Source organism: Madurella fahalii (assembly GCF_045866475.1).
Source record: "Madurella fahalii IFM 68171 DNA, scaffold_5, whole genome shotgun sequence".
Taxonomy (NCBI): domain Eukaryota; kingdom Fungi; phylum Ascomycota; class Sordariomycetes; order Sordariales; genus Madurella; species Madurella fahalii.
Window position 1 is genome coordinate 2613466 of NW_027263975.1, and position 19481 is coordinate 2632946.

A 19481-nucleotide genomic window follows, 5' to 3' on the forward strand; every position below is an offset into this window, starting at 1 on the left:
ACTGACGGTTCCCTCTGACTGCGGCGAGTTGACGATTCGCACCATGCCCATTGGGCTTGCCCACTTGTCATTCCCTTCTTCGCGGTCCATATAGCAATGCTTTGTGTTCCGTTCTGCCTTGTCTCTGCGGTGATGATATCCCCTTCCCAAATAACACTATGCATTGCGCTGATGATATTCCAAAACGTATGAAGAAAGGTAAACTGTGGTGCGGTCAATACGACAGTATGACCAAGTGATCTTTGCCCCTGCAGATGGCCGGGCTGTATGATTTCTCCTTTGCTTTGCAGGGGACTCGATTCGATAACGTGCGCCCCCAGTTCTCTTCATCTGAACTCCATGGCGCCATAACACCCCTTGTCGTCGACGTGTTTTAATTCTAGTTGTTGAAATCCGTGGGGTTGTTAGCTTCGGTGAAGATTCCGGGGAAGGGTACGGTGGGGGTGTATTTGAACTCACTTCTCGCTCTTGCTGTGGAAATAGATCCCGCTCACCTCGCCCCGTACCTGGTTAAAGCAGATGTAGTAGAAGCCTTCGAAACTCGCCCCATTGATTGTCCGCACACGGTGGTCAGGGACTAGAAAATGTTCCTTCCAGCGCATGAAGATGTTCTCCCGTTGGGCCACGTCTCCGATAAGAATTTGTCCGCCCTTCCGAGCCTGCTTGGCAAATGGCCGGAAAGCCGTGAATTTGGCCCAATGCGAGAGATCAATCTTCTCCGTCGCCCCCCAAGACGGATGCTGGGTGATGAAGCCATATTTTGAGCCGATGATCTCGCCCTCAAAATATGTCGTCAGGGTGGGGTGGTCGTCGGTCAAGCCTGGTACGAGAACACTGACAGTCAGCATGGAGGGCCCCGCTGAAGAACAAGACCCGGCTCAGGTTGTAAGGTGTGACCGACCTTGAATTCGCAGGTAGCCACACAGGAATGATTCACGCAAATCCACATGCTTGATCTCGACTTCCACATCATACCGCTGCCGCTCTGACTGTTGTATCCCTTCAAACCGGCTTCCAGGCCGTAGATATGACGATGGCGGCGTGGGTATAATCCTCATATGCGAATACTCGTTGCCCAGTCCGACCAGCCCGCTGTCCTCCACCCACCGGGGGCCTTTTCCAACAGGGCCCCAAACGTCGACCTCGTGTATTTCTCCTACAACCTGCGAGAAACGCCCAGTTGTTTGTTGTCTCCTGCTCAATGCATCGCCAGACGATGTCCTCACTACTTCTCTGTTCCCAGCGACGACTGCGCTGCCGCCGCCAATCCCCCTTCGCGACGACACGTTACCCATGGTGAGCATGTCCTCATCCATATCTGTCCGCTTGTGGCTTTCATCGGCGCCATCTTGCGCAATCACCATCCCATCAGCCTCCCGCTCCTGCTCCTGCTCCATGTCCACATCACGGACGCTTTCTACCTCGGGTCTAGGAGACATGGTGACTGATCGCGATGTCACCAAGTCATTATTCACGTTCGGATTCGCTCGCGATTCCGAATCGGGGGAATACGCAGATGACTGGAGTGGACGCCAGCGCGACGGCGATTCGTGCGAGGCCGTCGCTTGTAGCTGGATTTGCGACGTTGATTCAAATGCCTGCTGTTCTTCAGGCTCGGGGCATGACGAGAAAGGAAAAGAGCGCGGCGACTGTGGATCCGGCGCGTTGGACGACGGCGTGGGCATGACAACTGTGCTTTAAGCGATGACGAACGATATCGGCAACCAAGGTATTGGAGGTGCTTCAAAGGTGGAACCGATTTAATCGAGCTGAAGCCGGTGCGATGGAGGCGGAACCAAGGGAATTCCTGCCCGGGTCACGTAGGAATCTAGACCGGTCCGGGAGCCGCGCCGCAACGAGCAAAATGGATTTTATAGGGGCTACCAACCCCGTGTTGCGCGACGGGCCGCGATGTATGGGGACAACCGCCGGCAAACCGCCGTTCAGCCCAAGGAAGCACGAGCTTGAGTGGAGGACGGTCCGCTGTTGGTCTCGTGGGTCGTTATAGAGTGGTTTGGGGTTGGAGCTCCAGCCAAGCGGCATGGAGCAGACAAGTTCGCGGGGGTCGGCGGATGGGCACGGGCGCTCCGTTCCGTGGGGCGGCACTCGGCAGGGCAGAGATGTGATTCTAGATGTGTTTGTCGCAGTGGATGAAAATGAGTGATCGTGGCCGAGAGTGCTTGCAAACTCAACACTCGAGGTATCAGATGGCAGGACTCGGGAGGTTAAGCAATGACGACGTCTGGATTGGGTGATCGTCCCATCGCATGCCCACAGCATGCTCCAGGGACCTTTTCAGACCGCAAACTGTCCTGGGTCTTGGCATTGGCGACATGCGCATTTACCTTACATAACCTCCAAGCCCGGGAGTTTCTTGACCCTTGTGGTCGTGTCAACTCATCCGCCACGCTTGGACGTGCGGTTGAACTTCCATCATTCGCTTCTCTCGGAACCTGATGCGACGGAAAACACATTCGTCACGCCTGTTCTACCCCACTGACATCACAAAAAGTCAAATGTCTGTGCTTCCCACCCAACAGTCAATAGACGCACTGTAGCACTGTCGCACCCCAACCAGCATGCAGTATCACAGATGTTCACAAGTGATTGGCTTCTAAAAAGACGTCTCATGTCGGACTACTAAGCACTAAGCCCCATCCAAGGTCGCGAGCATAATGGTAAGCTGCCAATCGCGTCCATGTAGGTATTCCCGCGGCCGTCGGCCGGCCTCCGGCATAGTTACCGGACCATCTCTCGTTCTTCGTCCAATTCGGTGACCGTCGTTGCCGTGACTGTTCGGCGGTGTCCGGCACACACCGGGCCGAAGAACAATATCGTCAAAATATCCCGCCAACTGTTTTGGCGCATGGGGATCTCTAGTATCTTTGTGGTACAGAGCAAACGCTCTCGGATTGTTTCTCCGTCCCCGCAAGTCCGAGGTGTCTCCGAGTGCCGGCCCGTTGTTTCGCCTAGGAGCGGGCAAGGTTCACCGGCGTGATATGGCTTCGTGATCAGATAGGCTTGATCTTGAAGTGCAGTGCAATGAGACTGAAAACAAGTGCCTTGAGGTCCTGAACGAGATAATAAAACACCCGTAGGCCCTCCGGATCCGCCGACTCGGTCACGTCGTTGATGGAGCCAATCTTGGCAGTCTGTGCAGGGTTAGCGACGGACTAGCCACGGGAGGGCGAGCAAGACGCCTCATTTACCTCAAACGAGATGTGGTCGTTGCCCAGTCGGATCTCAAGCTCTTGCCTCCCGTCCTTATTCTTGGTGGGCCATTTCGCATCATCCTCCCTGTGGCTTATTAGCCCGGCGACTCCGACGTTGCCTGATCGGGAAGCCATACTTCATGATCTCGCTTTCTTTGACGATGCGCTTGATCTCATCGACAACAAGAGAGCTCACAAACACTATGGTTAAACCCATCCGTCAGTCGGCCAGCGGTGGAGATTGGGGCTTCGTCGGAAGGTAGGGTGCGGATCGTACTCTCTTTCCGGATCAAACTATCATTCCTGTAGTTCGAGTTGTTGGCATAACGCGCGGTTGCGCTACGGCCGTCTCCTACGACACGGAAGTCGAACTCTACGCGGCACGCAAATAGCGGTTAGCAAGGCAGGCGCCGGCTTTGGATAATGACGAGACGCACCGAGAAACTCATGTCCAAAGCGGCCTTGATGGCCCGAACTGGCGATACATTAGCATAGACAGCACCATCATACGGTACGAGGAATGCGTACTAGTATCGCAAGTAGAAGGGTTCGTTTGAGTGCGACATTGCAGGCGGCGGGGGGTTTGAACTGAGCTACGGCGAGGCGAGAATTGGAACCCTCGCGACTCGAAGTCCTGTCGCATCTGGGGAAGCAAGCAGGGCAGTCGGCGACAGCGGGGCACAACCCCACCATACCCCTGCTGCCTGGTCTCGCACGTGATTCTACCGCTTGCCGACAGCTGGCAGACAGGAGCTGTCCAAGGGCCCGTAATGCCACATCTCCCATGCACGCCTGGTCGTTCCGTGCCTTCGATATTATTGACCGACCGCATTGGGAGTGGCTCTTTTGGCTCTCACCACGAACTGCACTCCGCCAGGTGATGCTCCGCCCTCCCTCGCTGCTAGCGGCCACCAAGCAACTCCTCGCCTGCGCGAGCCCCCTCTTGATCCGCCGCCCGAGTCCTCGCACTACTTCCATCAGGGGCACACTTGCATAGGCTGCAGGAGCTCGGGAGCCATCTATCCGCCCCTCAGCGAACTCTGCTCCAACACTAGCCATCTGCCGTCCGACCCTCTTCCACCACCGCCACCACAACGACCGGCTCGCTGCCGCACGCTGCCCAACATGTCGTTCCTCGACAATGCCTACAGCCTGGTCAAGGACAGTGCCGTCGACGGCACCCCGACCCTGTCGGAGCTGCGGACCCAGCTCGAGAAGGGTACCGACGATACTAAGGTCGAAACTATGAAGCGCATCCTCACCATCATGCTCAACGGCGACCCGATGCCCCAATTGCTCATGCACATTATCCGATTCGTCATGCCCTCCAAGTCCAAGCCTCTCAAGAAGCTCCTATACTTTTACTACGAGATCTGCCCCAAGCTTGACGCTCAGGGGAAGCTGAAGCAGGAGTTCATCTTAGTATGGTAAGGCGTCTCTTCCCCCTCCCCGCGGCGGTGCTTTGCTGTGTACTGACCGGCCGTCACAGTAATGGCATCCGAAACGACTTGCAACATCCGAACGAGTATATCCGGGGCAACACGTTGCGCTTCCTCTGCAAGCTTCGCGAACCCGAGCTGCTCGAGCCGCTCCTCTCTTCGGCGCGGTCCTGCCTCGAGCACCGCCACGCCTATGTGCGGAAGAACGCTGTTTTCGCCGTCGCGTCCATTCACCAACACTCGCCCTCCCTGATTCCCGATGCCGCTGAGCTCATTGCTACATTCCTAGAGGGCGAGAGTGATCCTACCTGCAAGAGGAACGGGTTCGCTGCTCTGTCTAGCATTAGCCACGAAAAAGCGCTGGCGTACCTTAGCACTGTTTTCGACGGCATCCCCAACGCAGAGGAGCTCCTGCAGCTTGTTGAGCTCGAGTTCATCAGGAAGGATGCCGTCCAGAACTCGCAAAACAAGGCGCGCTACCTGCGCCTTATCTTCGACCTTCTCGAGGCGACAACGTCCACGGTTGTGTATGAGGCGGCGTCCTCGCTGACGGCGCTCACCAACAACCACGTCGCTGTCAAAGCCGCTGCGGGCAAGTTTATTGAGCTTGCGATCAAGGAAGCGGACAATAACGTTAAGCTCATCGTTTTGGACCGGGTCGACCAACTCCGCCAGCGGAATGAGGGTATTTTGGATGACCTTATCATGGAAATTCTGCGCGTTCTTTCAAGCCCGGACATCGATGTGCGGAAGAAGGCGTTGGAAATTGCGCTGGAGATGGTGTCGAGCAAGAATGTCGAGGAGGTCGTCCTCTTGCTTAAGAAGGAGTTGTCCAAGACCGTCGACCAGGAATACGAGAAGAACAGCGAGTACCGCCAGCTCCTCATCCATTCGATCCATCAGTGCGCTGTCAAATTCTCCGAGGTGGCCGCCAGCGTGGTCCAGCTTCTCATGGACTTCATTGCCGATTTCAACAACGCCTCGGCTGTTGATGTCATCAACTTTGTCAAGGAGGTGGTCGAGAAGTTCCCCGCCCTGCGGCCAGCGATTGTGCAAAGGCTCGTCGACACTCTAAGGGAGGTTCGCGCTGGTAAGGTCTACCGCGGGATTTTGTGGATCGTGGGCGAGTACTCGCTTGAGGAGAAAGATATCCGAGACGCCTGGAAGGGTATCCGTGCCAGCTTGGGCGAGATCCCAATTTTAGCATCGGAACAGCGGTTGTTGGACAACATGGATAACGAAGAGGAGGACAAGGAACAGGATCAGGTCAACGGGCATTCCAAGCCCAAACCAGGAGGATCGCGGAAGGTTCTCGCCGACGGGACATACGCTACCGAGACTGCTCTCACTAGCCAGTCTGCCGCTGCTGCCAAGCTGGAAGCTGTGAAGGCGTCTCAGAAGCCCCCTCTCCGACAGCTTATCCTAGATGGCGACTACTATCTGGCAACCGTGCTCGCAGCGACTCTCACGAAGCTTGTCATGCGCCACTCTGAGATCTCGTCTGAGGCGGCTCGCACTAACGCGCTTCGGGCCGAGGCCATGCTTATCATGATCTCCATCATCCGTGTTGGTCAGTCACAATTTGTCAAGGCGCCTATTGACGAGGATTCCGTGGACCGCATCATGAGTTGTGTGCGCTCGCTTGCTGAATTTAAAGAGCACAAGGAGCTGGAGACCGTCTATCTGGAGGACACAAGAAAAGCTTTCCGGGCGATGGTGCAGGTGGAAGAAAAGAAGCGCGAGGCCAAGGAGGCGTTTGAGAAGGCAAAGACTGCAGTCCAAGTTGATGATGTGGTTTCAATCCGCCAGCTCTCCAAGAAGAACGTCGGCGATGGTGCCGACTCGTTTGAGCTCGACCTCGAGCGGGCAACAGGCGGAGACAGCAGCGCCGCAGAGGACCTATCCGGCAAGCTCAGTCGGGTTGTCCAGCTCACCGGCTTCTCAGACCCCGTCTACGCCGAGGCATACGTCAAGGTCCATCAGTTCGATATTATCCTCGACGTGCTGCTAGTCAACCAAACAACCGACACGCTACAGAACCTCTCGGTCGAGTTCGCCACGCTTGGCGATCTCAAAGTTGTGGAGCGACCGACGAGTCAGAACCTCGGTCCCCACGACTTCCACAACGTGCAGTGCACCATCAAGGTGTCGTCGACGGACACGGGCGTCATCTTTGGCAACGTCGTGTACGAGGGCGCGCACTCGACTGACACACACGTCGTCATCCTCAACGACCTGCATGTCGACGTCCTGGACTACATCCAGCCCGCGACCTGCAGCGAGACGCAGTTCCGCACCATGTGGACCGAGTTTGAGTGGGAAAATAAGGTCAACATCAACAGCAAGGCCAAGTCGCTGCGCGACTTTTTGGACCAGCTCATGGCTTGCACCAACATGAACTGCCTCACTCCCGAGGCCAGTCTCAAGGGAGACTGTCAGTTCTTGAGCGCGAACTTGTACGCCAGGAGCGTGTTTGGTAGGTTCCTTTTTTTTTTTTTTTTTTTTTTTTTTTTTTTTTTTTTTATCCTTATTCCTCTTCGTTACTGGTTTTCTATTAGAACATGCGCCCATTGCTAACGAACCCGGAACAAACAGGCGAGGACGCTCTGGCCAACCTGAGCATCGAAAAGGAAGGCGACGACGGCCCCATCACCGGCTTCCTTAGGATACGCAGCAGGTCGCAAGGCCTGGCCTTGAGCTTGGGTTCGCTCAAGGGACTGAGCAAGATTGGCACAGCTGCTTAGGGAGGGTTGAGAGTGCATGCGACAAAGGCACAAGCCCTCGGGCATCCGCGCGGAGACTGCGGGTCAACGTCTTGGAGCTCGGGATTGAACGTCCCTAATGAAGGTCGGGTGAAACCAGACTCGGGAAGTGCAAAGTCTGTGATGTATTGAACCAGTGCTCCAACGAGAGGGGATGCTCAGCCTGGGTCCGGGTATGTAGGTGGCGATAGTGCTGGGAGTTTTGGGTGCGGCGGGGGAAAGAGTCCAGAAAAAAGCGCTCTAGCTTGGTTGGTTGTGACAGGGTTTCCAAAAAAAGGGCCATGCCACGCACGAATGCTTAGACCTAACTAGGAAGCTTGTTGGGTTGAGAGTTCATCTAGATGAAGACGAGGATGCAGTGGAATATCAAACCTCCCTTTTCTTAACACACTACTTTTTGCTTGGTTAAGAGGTTGTTAAAAATTGGGCATTCCAGCTATCTTTACCCTACTACACTATGCCGCCCCGCCGCAGTTTCTCCCCTATTCGAAATTAAAGTTTTATATGCCCTGTCACAGGGAAAATGCCGGGCGCCATCCTGCCTGTTTGTGTTGAATATCTCCCGTAGCTTCGATGCTTTGCACCCTCATCTTCTGGGGAATATAAGCAAAGAATGCGGCATCGGGACGCGGCTGTGTAGGTTGGATGTGGTTGAGAGAGGTGTGAAAAGTGAACGAAAGGGAAAAAGACGACAGAGGAGAAGGCATGATGTGAGATGACATGAACTGAGGTATCCTCCCTATTCATCCTCCCAATCCCTCAACTCCGAGAGCAGTAGTAGTAGCAGTTTGCGAATGAACTCAGCCGGCCGTAACGAAATGAGAAAAGGCAAACCGGGATATAACCGCGCCGAAAAATGGGGGGTATGTTGGAAAACACCACAATACAGATCAAGATGGATAACAAGGGAGAAAGGTAATTGGTTGCAGGTGGTTTGTTGTAGCGAAGTGATAAGCGATCATAGTCGGGGAAGATAGAGGCTGTCCATCTGATAGGATCTTACGGGGGGGGGGGGGGGGGGGGTTAAGTTAGCCCGCTTCAGGGTGCGGAGTGGATGATGTTTATTGGTCGTTGTCTGGAGTCGCTGGACTTCTCGTGCCGTGGCAGCTGGCACGGTTGCAGCCGTCGTGCGATTAGGCAATGAAGCCCGCGAGCACCCAGGCGTGTTGAATGCTGTAGTAGTCCGGTTCTCCAACATGAGGTTCTCGATGGTGAGCTTGTTGACGGCGAGTCCCTGTGGCAGGAGTGCGCTGGTCTCTCGTGTACGTGAAGCACATAAAACGCCGGGCCTGCCCCATATCTGCCGAGAGTAAGGAGGCGCCATCGTTCTCGGCTTGAGTACCTTCGGAAGACCGCTCATGGTTTGGCCCGTCTGCTGTGCGAGTAGCGGCAAGAGCCGGGCTCAATTGGGCAAGGCTGCCGGTGCGGGATACAGGCAAGGGAAGTGAAGTGGTTGGTGATGCAGCCCTGTAGGGCACGTCAACAATGGCGCCAGCAATTGCGTCAACCTGGACGTTAACAGGGACGACAGCAGCCGCATCTAAGACAGGGGGGTATGGCCGGGACCGCCCGTCGTCTGCTGCCGGTGAGCGGCCTCCCTAGCGGTTGAACACCAAGGCATTGACGACGTGCCCTTGCTTCCAACCCTGCGCTAACAGGGGGGACCCCTCTTTAAGGATCTTGCCCATATAGGCGATGCGTATTTTCTTGCTGGAATGTAGCTAAAAAATAGTAAGCGGAAACGTGCTTTTGTGTAGAGTAAGTAGGAGGAATATCCCGGAGCAGCCTCTCACCTGCGCTTCCTCTGCTATGAGCCTTGCAATGCTGCGAACGGTGTCGGCCTTGTCCACCGCAACATTGACGTCCCGCGACCCATCGCTCAGTCTTGCTTTGATTGTTATCTGATCCCGGATGTCGACGACAGCCTTGCCCTTCTCCTCGCGCCGCCTTTCAGCCTCTTCGTCGGCGTACTCTCTCTCCTCAGCCATCTCCTCGCCGCCTGTAAGATCCGTCTTTGCATCGTCAAGGTCGTCATCTTCATTCGAGCCGGGCTTCCATACCAAATTCAGAGGGTCTGACACAATCGGATGAGGAAGCTGGTAGTAGTTCCCGAAGGCATCATACGCTCCGTTGTACAGGTCCCCAGTGGGCAGGGTGATGTCGGCCGCGTCAAGAATACTCTGCGCTGTCGCCAGAGCTATTGCGGGGTCGTCCTCACTCGGCCCATCATCCTCGCTCACTCTCCGGGTCAGGCCGTTGCGTGCAGCTTCGTCGGCGACCCAGAGGATCTCAAGCGCGGCGTGCAAAGTCTGCCATATTTCCTGCCTCCCCGTAACTCGCGTGTCGAAAAACTCGGCCCTCTCCCGCCGGAGCGCCGCACGGGTCCATTGCCGGTCGTGACTGGTCCATTCATGCCGTCGAAGAGGTCTATTAATGTGCTGTGCCAGGGGCTGCTGGCTGTGTCTACGGCGGCGACGCGATGCGGAACTGGGCTCGTCGTTCCCCGTCTGAGATGCCGATGCGCCGCCCGCCTGGGCGGCTTCGTTAATTGCTCGGGCGGAGCCAGACGCAGCGCCGCCCGAGTAAGGGGAGTTCGGGTCCCCGTCACGAGAGAGGCAGCAGCCCTAATGAAGACGATTAGCACCTCGGAGATCCACGGACGGCCGACTTATTGGTCCCAAGAACCGGCGCAGAATCGAATGGAGAACCGCCAGCAGGGAGAGACAGGACAAACAATCAAGCAATTGCCAGGAAAGCATTTGAGCTCAGTCATACTCCAGATAGGGGATGGGAGAAAACGCTTTAGGAAGAAGGGGAAAAAGCCAGGGAGACGATCATACCATTGCGTTGAGCTGGGCGCGATGCTGACTATAGAGACGTCTCGGCGCTCGATTTCGCACCCGTCTGGCCGCTCGATCCAGCCGCCTTGAGAACTAGTTCATGACGACAGTAAAGAGAAATAAACTCGCGGAGGCTGGATCTTGCAACGTCCGGTTTGTTAAAGGTCTTGTGCGGCGTCGTCCTGGACCTGGTGACCGTTTCCCCCACAGTCGACGACCCCCGCCTTAGAGTTAGCGTGCGTAAGGGCAGAATTGGTGCGGAGAAACGCGGTGCGGCAGCTGAGGCGAAATGCTGTTGTTGAGGTCGCCTTTTTGGGCTCAGCGATAAAGCCCCTCCGCCGGCGGGACACGGCAGGCAAGCTAAGCGGCAGGCCGCGTGCTAAATGTGAGGGTTGGGCGTGTGAAGCCCCGGTGTGTTTGTTGCTCCCGGTCGTAAGCTTTGAGCATGAACCCCACCAGCCCAGGGCAAGCCGTTCTCCGCTTGGCTAGACCACCGTTTGCGGGCCGAGAGTAGGTACCTGTACCCTCTGTCCGGCTCGGGACAGAGATGCCGAGCGGTTTCTAAAAGAGAAGGACGATCGCAGAGATGCTACGGCACCGAACAGCAGCCACGAGAAAAACCGCGGCCTCCACAAGTAGGGCTAGCGCTCCGACTGCTGGTAGTGAAGAAAAGAACAAGAGATCGATCTCTTGTGGCTTTCTACACCGGCGCCGGAACTACCTAGACACGAGCAGATGACGTTGCAGGGCTGGCTCCGAATGCAAACGGACGAATCCGGACGCTGCCAAGCATCTCGCTGTTGGCAGGCAGCTGAAGCCGTCCAGGGGAGGCCCATGCAGGGTCGCAGCGGGGACGGTGAAACTACCATCACTTGCAGCAATCCAATGCCCAATCATTGCATGATGCCGGTTAGCTCAAGATGAGCACACAGCTCAACTATGCAGTTCACATTGTGTCTGTGGAATGGTGAACCCGGTGTTATTGTCACAGATTGCTCTCTATCGTACTGTGTAACCCGGAAATGGGTGTTGCAGGGCTGCAAGCCACAGTTACTTAGGTCAGCACAGCATGCTGTGAGGGCTGACTACTGTAACACGGCAAGCATGCAAGACGACTCCGGCGGCCTTGACAATCCGAGTTCGCATGGCCACTGCCGGTACGCTTTCCGCAACTGTTATCAATTTGCTACAATGCTGACGGCAACTCGCCTCCCGAGCCAACCATGTCTTGCGTACATCCTCACCACAAGAATCCCCTACACTGTTTGGTTCCGCACAAGCACTTAGTCATATCCTTTATCTTTGACGGGTCGTTCGCGTCGTTCTCCGCCTCCTCCAGCCCGTCCACATAGTCAAAAGTCAGCTCCTCCCACGCTGGGATGTCCCGAATCGCAAAGAGCGCTAGATCGTGGATGTGCTTGTCGGCGTGATCGCCAACGCGCGCAAAGATGCGCATGTTTGGGTCGCAACTGTGGTTTATGAAACGCGTCGGCCCGCTCATCCATTCACCGTCCACCTCGAGCGGCGCCGCCGCCAGCAGCGGATCGAGCGAGTCGGGGTCCGAGAACTTGTCCAGTGCAAAGAGGTAGAGGTCCTTGCGCTGCGAAATCTTGGATTCGCGGCGCCTCCTGTCCGCCTCTTTGCTCGTTATGATCTCGCCGAGGTACTTATCCACAAACTGGCCCGTCTTGATATCAACGGGGCATCTCACGCCCCAACCTCGGTCCTCAGTCCGGAAGATCTGCAGTGGCACCGTGCGGCCTCGCTCCACCACCCTGTTTGGGCATTGCAGCGAGCAATTGCAGCCGTCATGGCACTCGTAGATGGGCTCGCGGCTCTGGAGAATCCTGCTTCTTAACAAGCCCGCCTTGGCCCCGCTCGAGTGGTATGCAAAGCGCTTGCGCCGCGGCCGAGCATCCAATCCGTCGGCGTCGTCCTCGTCGCTATCGGGGGCCATCTCGTCCAGGCAGTGGCACGTGCTGTACATGCAGTCCTCGTCCTCGGCGCAGTCACAACCCGTCCGGAAGGAATCCTCAGCCACGGGGACGTCCTCAGCGATCATAGAATGGTCGATGAAGCGAAAGTCTGGGTTCAGGACTTCCTTGTCATGTTCGTTGACAATCGTAATTGGTATCGTGGAATGGGTCGCAAACGAACGGATCTGGCACCAGTGACAGTTGTCCTTCTCTTTAGGGCTAACCTAAGAGGAAAGGGTCAGACACCGACAGCAGCAGAACGAGCTGCATATCCTACCATACCTCTGGCCGGCCATGGTTGAAGAAATGGTTCGAAGTAGCGGCTTCCATTTGGTCCCAAACCAGCACTCGATATACGCCGAGAGCTGCAGTCAGGTAGTGGGCATGCACCACAGAAAAGACCCAGCAACTATTAGAAATGTTGTGGAGAACCCAAACTTGCGCCTGTAGATTCCGAGCCAATGAGGAGAGAACGGGGCCTACAAGTCGTTTTGTTTCGCGATGAACCTCGGGAAGCAGGTCCTGGCTCGGTGAAAACGCGTCGTTTGTTGAAAGAACGCGACCCGCTAGCAGGGATTGTAATTGATTGCGGAGATCTATGGGGGTGTGTGCACTGTGCACACAGCAGCTCAGTAGGCCCAAGCTCAGCAGCAAACTGAGCAGACCGTTAAGGCACCTAAACTAGGGTACTTATTTAACCCGCTTCTTTCTGTTTACTTTCTCTGGGCTCTTGTACTCGCACGCAAGACCCGCGCTGCGCTCCGCGTCGCTACATGTAACGACTCCTAATACATTTGTACCCATTCATGAGTCTGTTACCCTACTTCTACCGCTCAAACAACTCAGCAACATCGGTCTCGCCCTATCTCTCGCAGTCCCAACATGGGTCCATACTGGCAGCGGATTCGTATTCTTCTGATATATACACTTGTAGCCTCTAAACACCGCTCGGCAACAGGAGTCCCAAATATACTTAAATCCCTCCGTGGTCGACATCGTGATGCAAGGCCGTTTGTCCACAGGCCCATCCCAATCCTGACGTTGGCCTCACTGCTAAAGACGACGTGAAGCATTTTTGCGTTTGTTTCTGCAGCCTAAAGGAAGCTTCGGTTTCTGGACGCTATCATAGATTATCTTCTCCTTACTTCTACGGTCGGGTCCGCTGGGAAGCTTCATGATGCCCCTCCGCCGTCTACGAGAGTCATCACCACCTCGATGCAGCAGCGGGACATAACACTCCCTCCTACCAATTACTTTCCGGATTAGGCCCGTTCGACGCATCCCATGCTGCGCACGTAACTTATTATTGTCACAAGTAAAGGGAAGGAATATTACGAATCAACAGTCAACCAGCAGTTCTGCCCTGAAACGGGCCGTGGACAAGCGTATTGTTCAAAAGCCGTTGTCGACGCGATGGTTCCATCTAGACAAGGTAATCAAGATCCGAAGCTGGCGAACCTCGAAACGGCCGCGGTAGCTTATAGTGGCTGGGCAGATTGTGAATGGAGAAAGAGGGCCTTGCCTCCCTCATTGGTGACTGCCCGATAAATATGTGTTCTCGGACTTCATCCTTCTCTCATGCACTTGTAACGATAACGTGTACCAATTGCTGACCCGATTTCAACTTCACTTTTAGCAGGCCGCTAATCTTGTGTCATTTTGCGGAATGTTCCTAGTTTCTGACGTTTGCTCGCAGCAGTTATTCAGGTCATGGGCTCCAGCGGCAGAGAATTGACCGGTCCCCCCACCCCAAACCTTGAACCCCTCAAAACCAGAGAGGCTTAACTTGTTTTCTCCTACACCACCCAGTGCTTCGCGCCCCAGATATTTACCACTGCTCCTACAGACAGCCTAACTGACCCATACTGCAGTGCCTGGCGAAGGATATTCAAAGCTTGGTTCCCCAAGAATAATGGCACCTTAATCCTTTGCGCTTCCTCCATAGCTGTCTGTAGCTTCTCGGCAAAGTCCTTGAGACAAGTCTCGCCTTCCGTGGCGGCCCAAGTCTTGGACGCACTGCCCGCACGAAGAGCATCGATAAGCTTTGGTCCGAATTCCTTCAACACGGTGCTTGCTCCGGCTGCGTTGATGCACAGTTCAAAGACCTGGTCAAGATCCAAACCCACTGCATGAGCAAACGACAGGGACTCGGCGGCTGAGCAAAGGATAATTCCCCGGAGTAGGTCAACCACCAAGCCAACCTTTTCTTCCTCTGTCTTCGCAAGCCCTTCTGCATTCCCCTTGCCCTCGTTGTACAAGCGGATAAGGCTGCTGTCGTCATCCAGCGCATATCCCCTTCCCATCGCCGTGAAGTACGCCTGCTCCGCCACGCCCGTCATCAGAGTCGTAACCCCTCTCCTCCGCCCTTCGGCTGTGATAATACCCGCGTCCTTCACGACGATCTGGATCGCGCTTGCGACGGGCTGGAACTGCGTGAGAATCCTAGCCGAGCGATGCTCGAAGAACCAGTTCCAGGCATCCGACTCCAGGACTAACTTCTGGGCCCTGGCCAGGTCCAGGCCCAACCGATCCGCAAACCCCATCGCCTCGCTCACTGACAGGATCTGGCACGCCGCCAGCACCTGGTGGACCATCTTCATGTTGCTGCCGGCGCCAATGCCGCCCTCGACAATGTACAACTTGTTGGGGTCCGACATCTCTGCGAGTAGCGGGCGTGCCTTGGCCAGCGCGGCGTCCGACATGCCTGCCATGATAGAGAGGGTCCCATCTGCGGCGCGCGCGGCCCCGCCGGACACGGGAGCGTCAACCAAGAAAATGTCGCCCCGACCTCTGGCCTGGAGCTGTTTCTCCAGCGACTGGACGTAGTCGCAAGGAACGGTGGAACATAAGAGGAGCGCTGCCCCCTGAGGGAGAGCCGGGACTGCGGGGTCCGCGCCGTCGAGGAGCACTGACTGGGCTTGCTGGGCCGTGGCTACCATGCAGATGCAGAAGGGTTTACCGGCGACTGCCTCGGAGGGTGTTGCTGCCGTTAGCCCGCCAGCGGCCTTGAAGCGCTCGAGGGTCGGCGCCCACACGTCGAATCCGGTGACAGCGTATCCCTGCTTCAACAGGTGGGTGGCCATCCCAAACCCCATGGCGCCGAGGCCGATAAAGGAGACAGCTGGTTTTTCGTCGGCCATGGCTGCGGTCTTTCAGATCCCGGTCTTTTGCTGGTTGCAAATAGGCGGGCGTTTCCCTATGAGCTGTCCGGCTGTAAGTGGGATGATGAATCCGGGGCGGCAGTGTGTATCGGCCAAGTGGAACCGCCGAAAATCAACCGGCGGGATCTTGGAGGAAGAGGATTGCCGAGCGTCCAAGACGATTGAGGTGCGTGATCAAGAAATTCAAAGGCAAGCTCGACATCGCGCCGTATAATGCCGAGCCCCCGGTCCGGGTGAACTCGAGGAGGAGTGACCCCACAGCTCTCCAAGCCGCTACACGGCCCCGCTCTGAGGCTTTGCGTCTTAGAAGAGTGCTTCTGTCCCCTGAGGACCGCCAATGATGACGTATCCTGGGCCCCCTACAAGGTACTGCCGTTCAGGCTAATATCTCATGCATCAAAAGCCCAGTTCCACCCCTTTTGTCACCCCCATGTGGGTGACACCAGATTGGGAAACCCGGGTGGGATTTCTTGCGCTACTGATTTTCCTAGACAAATTGACCGAGACCGCCGAGCAGCCCTTGATCGCTGAAACTCTGAGATAATATCCCAGCTCGGTGAAAACAAGACACTTACCATACACCAACGTCACGGGTCTTGGCAATTGACAGGACCTCTCAGCAAACAACCACTCCAATCGCTACTCGAGCCATCATGCCTCGGCCGCCACTTTCCCAGAATAGGTCCATGGCCATCCTCAACAAGGCCAAGGCCGAGGGCTATGCCGTTCCCGGCATGTGCTGCTACAACATCGAGTCCATCATCGCGACGGTGAAGGCAGCCGAGGCAGCCCGCTCGCCGGCCATGGTCCTATTGTTCCCGTGGGCCATCCAATACGCCGGTGACTCGCTTGTCAAGGCGGCTGCCGACGCCGCCCACTCGGCCAGCGTGCCCGTCTCTCTGCACCTGGACCACTGCCAGACCCCCGAGCTGGTGCGCCGGGCGGCCGACATTCCGGACGCCTTTGACAGCATCATGTGTGACATGAGCCACTACGACAAGGAGGAGAACCTGCGGCTAACGGCGGAGCTGGTCAAGTACTGCCACGAGCGGGGCATCGCTGCCGAGGCCGAGCCGGGCCGCATTGAGGGTGGCGAGGACGGCGTCGCCGAGACGGCCGACTTGGAAGGGCTCCTCACGACTCCCGAGGAAGCCGAGGAGTTTGTTGCAACCGGTATCGACATGCTGGCGCCGGCGTTTGGGAATGTCCACGGCGAGTATGGGCCGCGCGGTGTCCAGCTTGAGTACGATCGCCTGCAGAAGATCAACGAGAAGGTCGGTGATCGCGTCAGATTGGTCCTCCACGGCGCCGACCCGTTCGATGAGACCATCTTCCGGAAGTGCATGGCGGGCGGCGTGACCAAGGTGAATATCAACAAGGGCATGAACAACCACTACGCGCGGGTCCAGGAGGAAATGCGCGGCAAGCCGCTTACCAGTGTGATCGAGGCGGGCACCAACGCGATGCAGAAAGCCATTGAGCAGTATATGCATTGGCTTGGGAGCGCGGGGAAGGCATAGGGCAGCATGATTGCAATGCTTTCGTTTCTAGTCTTTACTACTCTAGGTAATTGGGAGAGGAATCGACTGTTAAACAAGCAGTGATTTATCGGGGGATGCAATGGATTGATAAATCAGGAAAACAATGCAATGAAAGGCGCTACCTAAGTCGGTCACAATTTAGACAACAAAATGGGGAGAAAACTGTAAAACTCGCAATCCCTTATGAATGAGTAATTAAAGGTACCTAATTACCAGCATCGCTCTCAACTCTTGCCAAAGCAATAACAATTGATTCTCGTCCAACATTACCGTAGATAGTATTCCGCATGGCCAAAATCTCTAAAGAAAAAAAAAAAAAAAAAAAAAGAATAGTAGAAAGGACTACATAGCTGATAGCAAACCTTTGATGACCACCATCGCGCCCCATGCGCCCGGGTCCGGGGGAAGTTCCTTGCCTTCGGCGCCGGCACCAACGTAAGTTGCTCTTCCCAGCCTCGGTTTCAGCGTCTTGGTTGCTTCGGCACCCTTGACAGCGGCGGACACGCCTTCTTCAAAACTCCCTCCTGCTTCCATTGCCTGGGCAAACGGGATCAACGTGTCCATGACGGTTCGGTCGCCGACTTTGGCCGGTGTGTATTGCTCCAAGTGCCGTAGCGCAGTTGCCAATGACCTCGACCACGCTGCGACCGGCCCTTCGGATTTCGCCAGCGCGCTGTTTTCTTCGATTGCCGTACGCAACGACACGAAGAAGATGCCCAGGATGCCACCGAGCGTCCCGCCCATCTTGCTCTCGAGAATGTCTTCGAGTTCCGTTAGCACCTCGACTACAGACCCCTTGGATGCAACCTGTCTCGAGTCAACTGCTTCCAGGAGGGCATTTGCCCCGGTCTTCAGGGTGAGGCCGCAGTCTCCGTCTCCCATGATCGTGTCCCATTTGGTCAGGTCCGGCTCCGCCACGATCAACGCCTCGCATGCACCGCGGAGCATCTTCTCCAGCAGCGCAGGGTCGATCTTGAGGTCTCTCGCGTCGTCTACTTTCCTCCTCGACTCGGCTGGCGGCCGAACAAGTTGGTCCGCACGCTGCCGCCGGCGCGGATGATTCTGCGACCCGGCAACTGCTTCCCACGCAGTATCCGTCTTGGCGTCAAAGAAAGCCTTGATCTGGTCCGCGGAATAGGAGCTGGTAGCAGCAACCCCGGAAATATTAATGACGGTAACCGAGAAGGCGGGCGCGTTCAGAGACGTCTCCAAGCATCCGGCATAAACTCGCACCGGTTCGATACTCCAATCAACAAATAGCTGCTGGAGCAGCTCGTCAACAAGGCCACCTAGTTCAAGATTTGACATGCCGCCAAAGTTGCTGACGAGCAGTGCTGTCTCGTCACCCGGCCTGAACTTGACGTAGCCCCGCTCCGGGTCCGTCTCATCCAAGCAGTACTTCAATATCTGCTTCACCAGCCCCTCTGCGGTAGGGGCTGGCGACAACTTCTTGTACCCCGGCTCATTATGTGGGCCGGTACCGATCTCGATCTCGTTCTCGGCTAGGGCGCCGTGCTCGGTTCGGCCTGGAACATGGCAGTGGTCCAGCGTGGCAGCAATGCTGACGACTTGGCCGTTGATAGCAGTGCCGAGATCGTAGAGCTCGTCGAGTGAAGCTCCCTGGGCGGCTGCCGCGCCGAGAACCTTGAGCACGCCAATCTGTCCCGCCAACCCACGGCGCCCAACCAGTGACCCCCCCTTCTTCCCGATCGACACATCGTCGCCGCATATTAGCATCCGGCAGGCTTTCCCCTTCGCCTTTGTCTTCTCGGCCGCTAATCCGAAATGGAGACAGTCGCCAGTGTAGTTCGTAATGACTAACAATGTCCCTTTGTCCGAGGGGACAGCGTCGATAGCGGCTAAGATTTGCTTGGTACTTGGTGAAGCAAACACGTCACCTGCCACGGCCGCAGCGAGGAGATTGTCCCCTACGTAGCCGGACCATGCTGGCTCGTGGCCGGAGCCGCCTCCACTAATGATGCTGACGGTGTCTCGCGGCGCTTCCGGGTCAAAAACCACTCTGTTTGCCTCGTCGAGATTCAGGCGTGGGTTGCTGGCGACAATACCGCGGAGAGCCTTGGGGACCAGCCCTTCTAGAGAGGAGAAGAGATGTCGCTTCGACATGGTGAAGACAGCCTGTTGAACGTGGGTAGAAGAACTCAAAACTGGAAGAACGGGACAGCCCCCCAATGATGTCAGTTCGGGACGCGAATTGATGGGGCGGGGGGCCGCAAGCTGGTGGGCGGGAGCTGCTCGACAATATGAACCTATAGGCGGCCCTCGCCGGCCGGTGACGGCCCCAGCCTATGAGGAACGCCAATGGCATACATGCCGGAGGCAGCAGCTCGCTGATGGGTTGCACCGGAGAGGGGTAATGCACGTCGATCCCGATTCGTAGCTCCACTTACACCCGGGTGGCGGGTTCATCCTCCTTGGGGACAGCCGGGATACCGAGAAGGGAATGGCGGCCTGGATAAATGCCGACTGAGTCCCGCCATGGTATGTAAGCTATTTTTATGGAACTCCGACGTCGTCGATAAACGGGCAAGA

General features: G+C 56.3%; 8 protein-coding genes across 8 annotated transcripts; 2 read left to right on the top strand and 6 right to left on the bottom strand.

Annotated features, from left to right (window-relative positions):
• Positions 1–326: 326 nt before the first annotated feature.
• MFIFM68171_09357 (Vacuolar import and degradation protein) lies at positions 327–1685 on the bottom strand (the record flags this gene model as incomplete). The annotated part of the gene is made up of 3 exons (XM_071064776.1): positions 327–330; positions 460–820; positions 902–1685. The coding sequence occupies 3 exons, from the start codon at positions 1683–1685 to the stop codon at positions 327–329; spliced, it is 1149 nt and encodes a 382-aa protein (XP_070920877.1).
• Positions 1686–3011: 1326 nt separating this feature from the next.
• On the bottom strand, positions 3012–3778 carry MNH1 (Protein mago nashi; the record flags this gene model as incomplete). Its single annotated transcript, XM_071064777.1, has 6 exons — positions 3012–3152; positions 3210–3297; positions 3350–3413; positions 3490–3585; positions 3650–3687; positions 3741–3778. The coding sequence occupies 6 exons, from the start codon at positions 3776–3778 to the stop codon at positions 3012–3014; spliced, it is 465 nt and encodes a 154-aa protein (XP_070920878.1).
• A 559-nt stretch (positions 3779–4337) lies between these two features.
• On the top strand, positions 4338–7395 carry SEC26 (coatomer subunit beta; the record flags this gene model as incomplete). The annotated part of the gene is made up of 3 exons (XM_071064778.1): positions 4338–4639; positions 4702–7127; positions 7247–7395. 3 exons carry the CDS (start codon positions 4338–4340, stop codon positions 7393–7395), a joined length of 2877 nt encoding a protein of 958 aa, XP_070920879.1.
• A 1616-nt stretch (positions 7396–9011) lies between these two features.
• Positions 9012–10256, bottom strand: MFIFM68171_09360 (Ubiquitin domain-containing protein 2; the record flags this gene model as incomplete). Its single annotated transcript, XM_071064779.1, has 3 exons — positions 9012–9134; positions 9207–10037; positions 10254–10256. 3 exons carry the CDS (start codon positions 10254–10256, stop codon positions 9012–9014), a joined length of 957 nt encoding a protein of 318 aa, XP_070920880.1.
• A 1237-nt stretch (positions 10257–11493) lies between these two features.
• Positions 11494–12559, bottom strand: DIM5 (Histone-lysine N-methyltransferase, H3 lysine-9 specific dim-5; the record flags this gene model as incomplete). Its single annotated transcript, XM_071064780.1, has 2 exons — positions 11494–12453; positions 12512–12559. 2 exons carry the CDS (start codon positions 12557–12559, stop codon positions 11494–11496), a joined length of 1008 nt encoding a protein of 335 aa, XP_070920881.1.
• Positions 12560–14025: 1466 nt separating this feature from the next.
• MFIFM68171_09362 (3-hydroxyisobutyrate mitochondrial) lies at positions 14026–15369 on the bottom strand (the record flags this gene model as incomplete). The annotated part of the gene is made up of 1 exon (XM_071064781.1): positions 14026–15369. One exon carries the CDS (start codon positions 15367–15369, stop codon positions 14026–14028), a length of 1344 nt encoding a protein of 447 aa, XP_070920882.1.
• Positions 15370–16043: 674 nt separating this feature from the next.
• Positions 16044–16910, top strand: MFIFM68171_09363 (Fructose-bisphosphate aldolase; the record flags this gene model as incomplete). Its single annotated transcript, XM_071064782.1, has 1 exon — positions 16044–16910. One exon carries the CDS (start codon positions 16044–16046, stop codon positions 16908–16910), a length of 867 nt encoding a protein of 288 aa, XP_070920883.1.
• A 363-nt stretch (positions 16911–17273) lies between these two features.
• On the bottom strand, positions 17274–19055 carry MFIFM68171_09364 (Dihydroxyacetone kinase; the record flags this gene model as incomplete). Its single annotated transcript, XM_071064783.1, has 1 exon — positions 17274–19055. The coding sequence occupies one exon, from the start codon at positions 19053–19055 to the stop codon at positions 17274–17276; it is 1782 nt and encodes a 593-aa protein (XP_070920884.1).
• Positions 19056–19481: the final 426 nt, after the last annotated feature.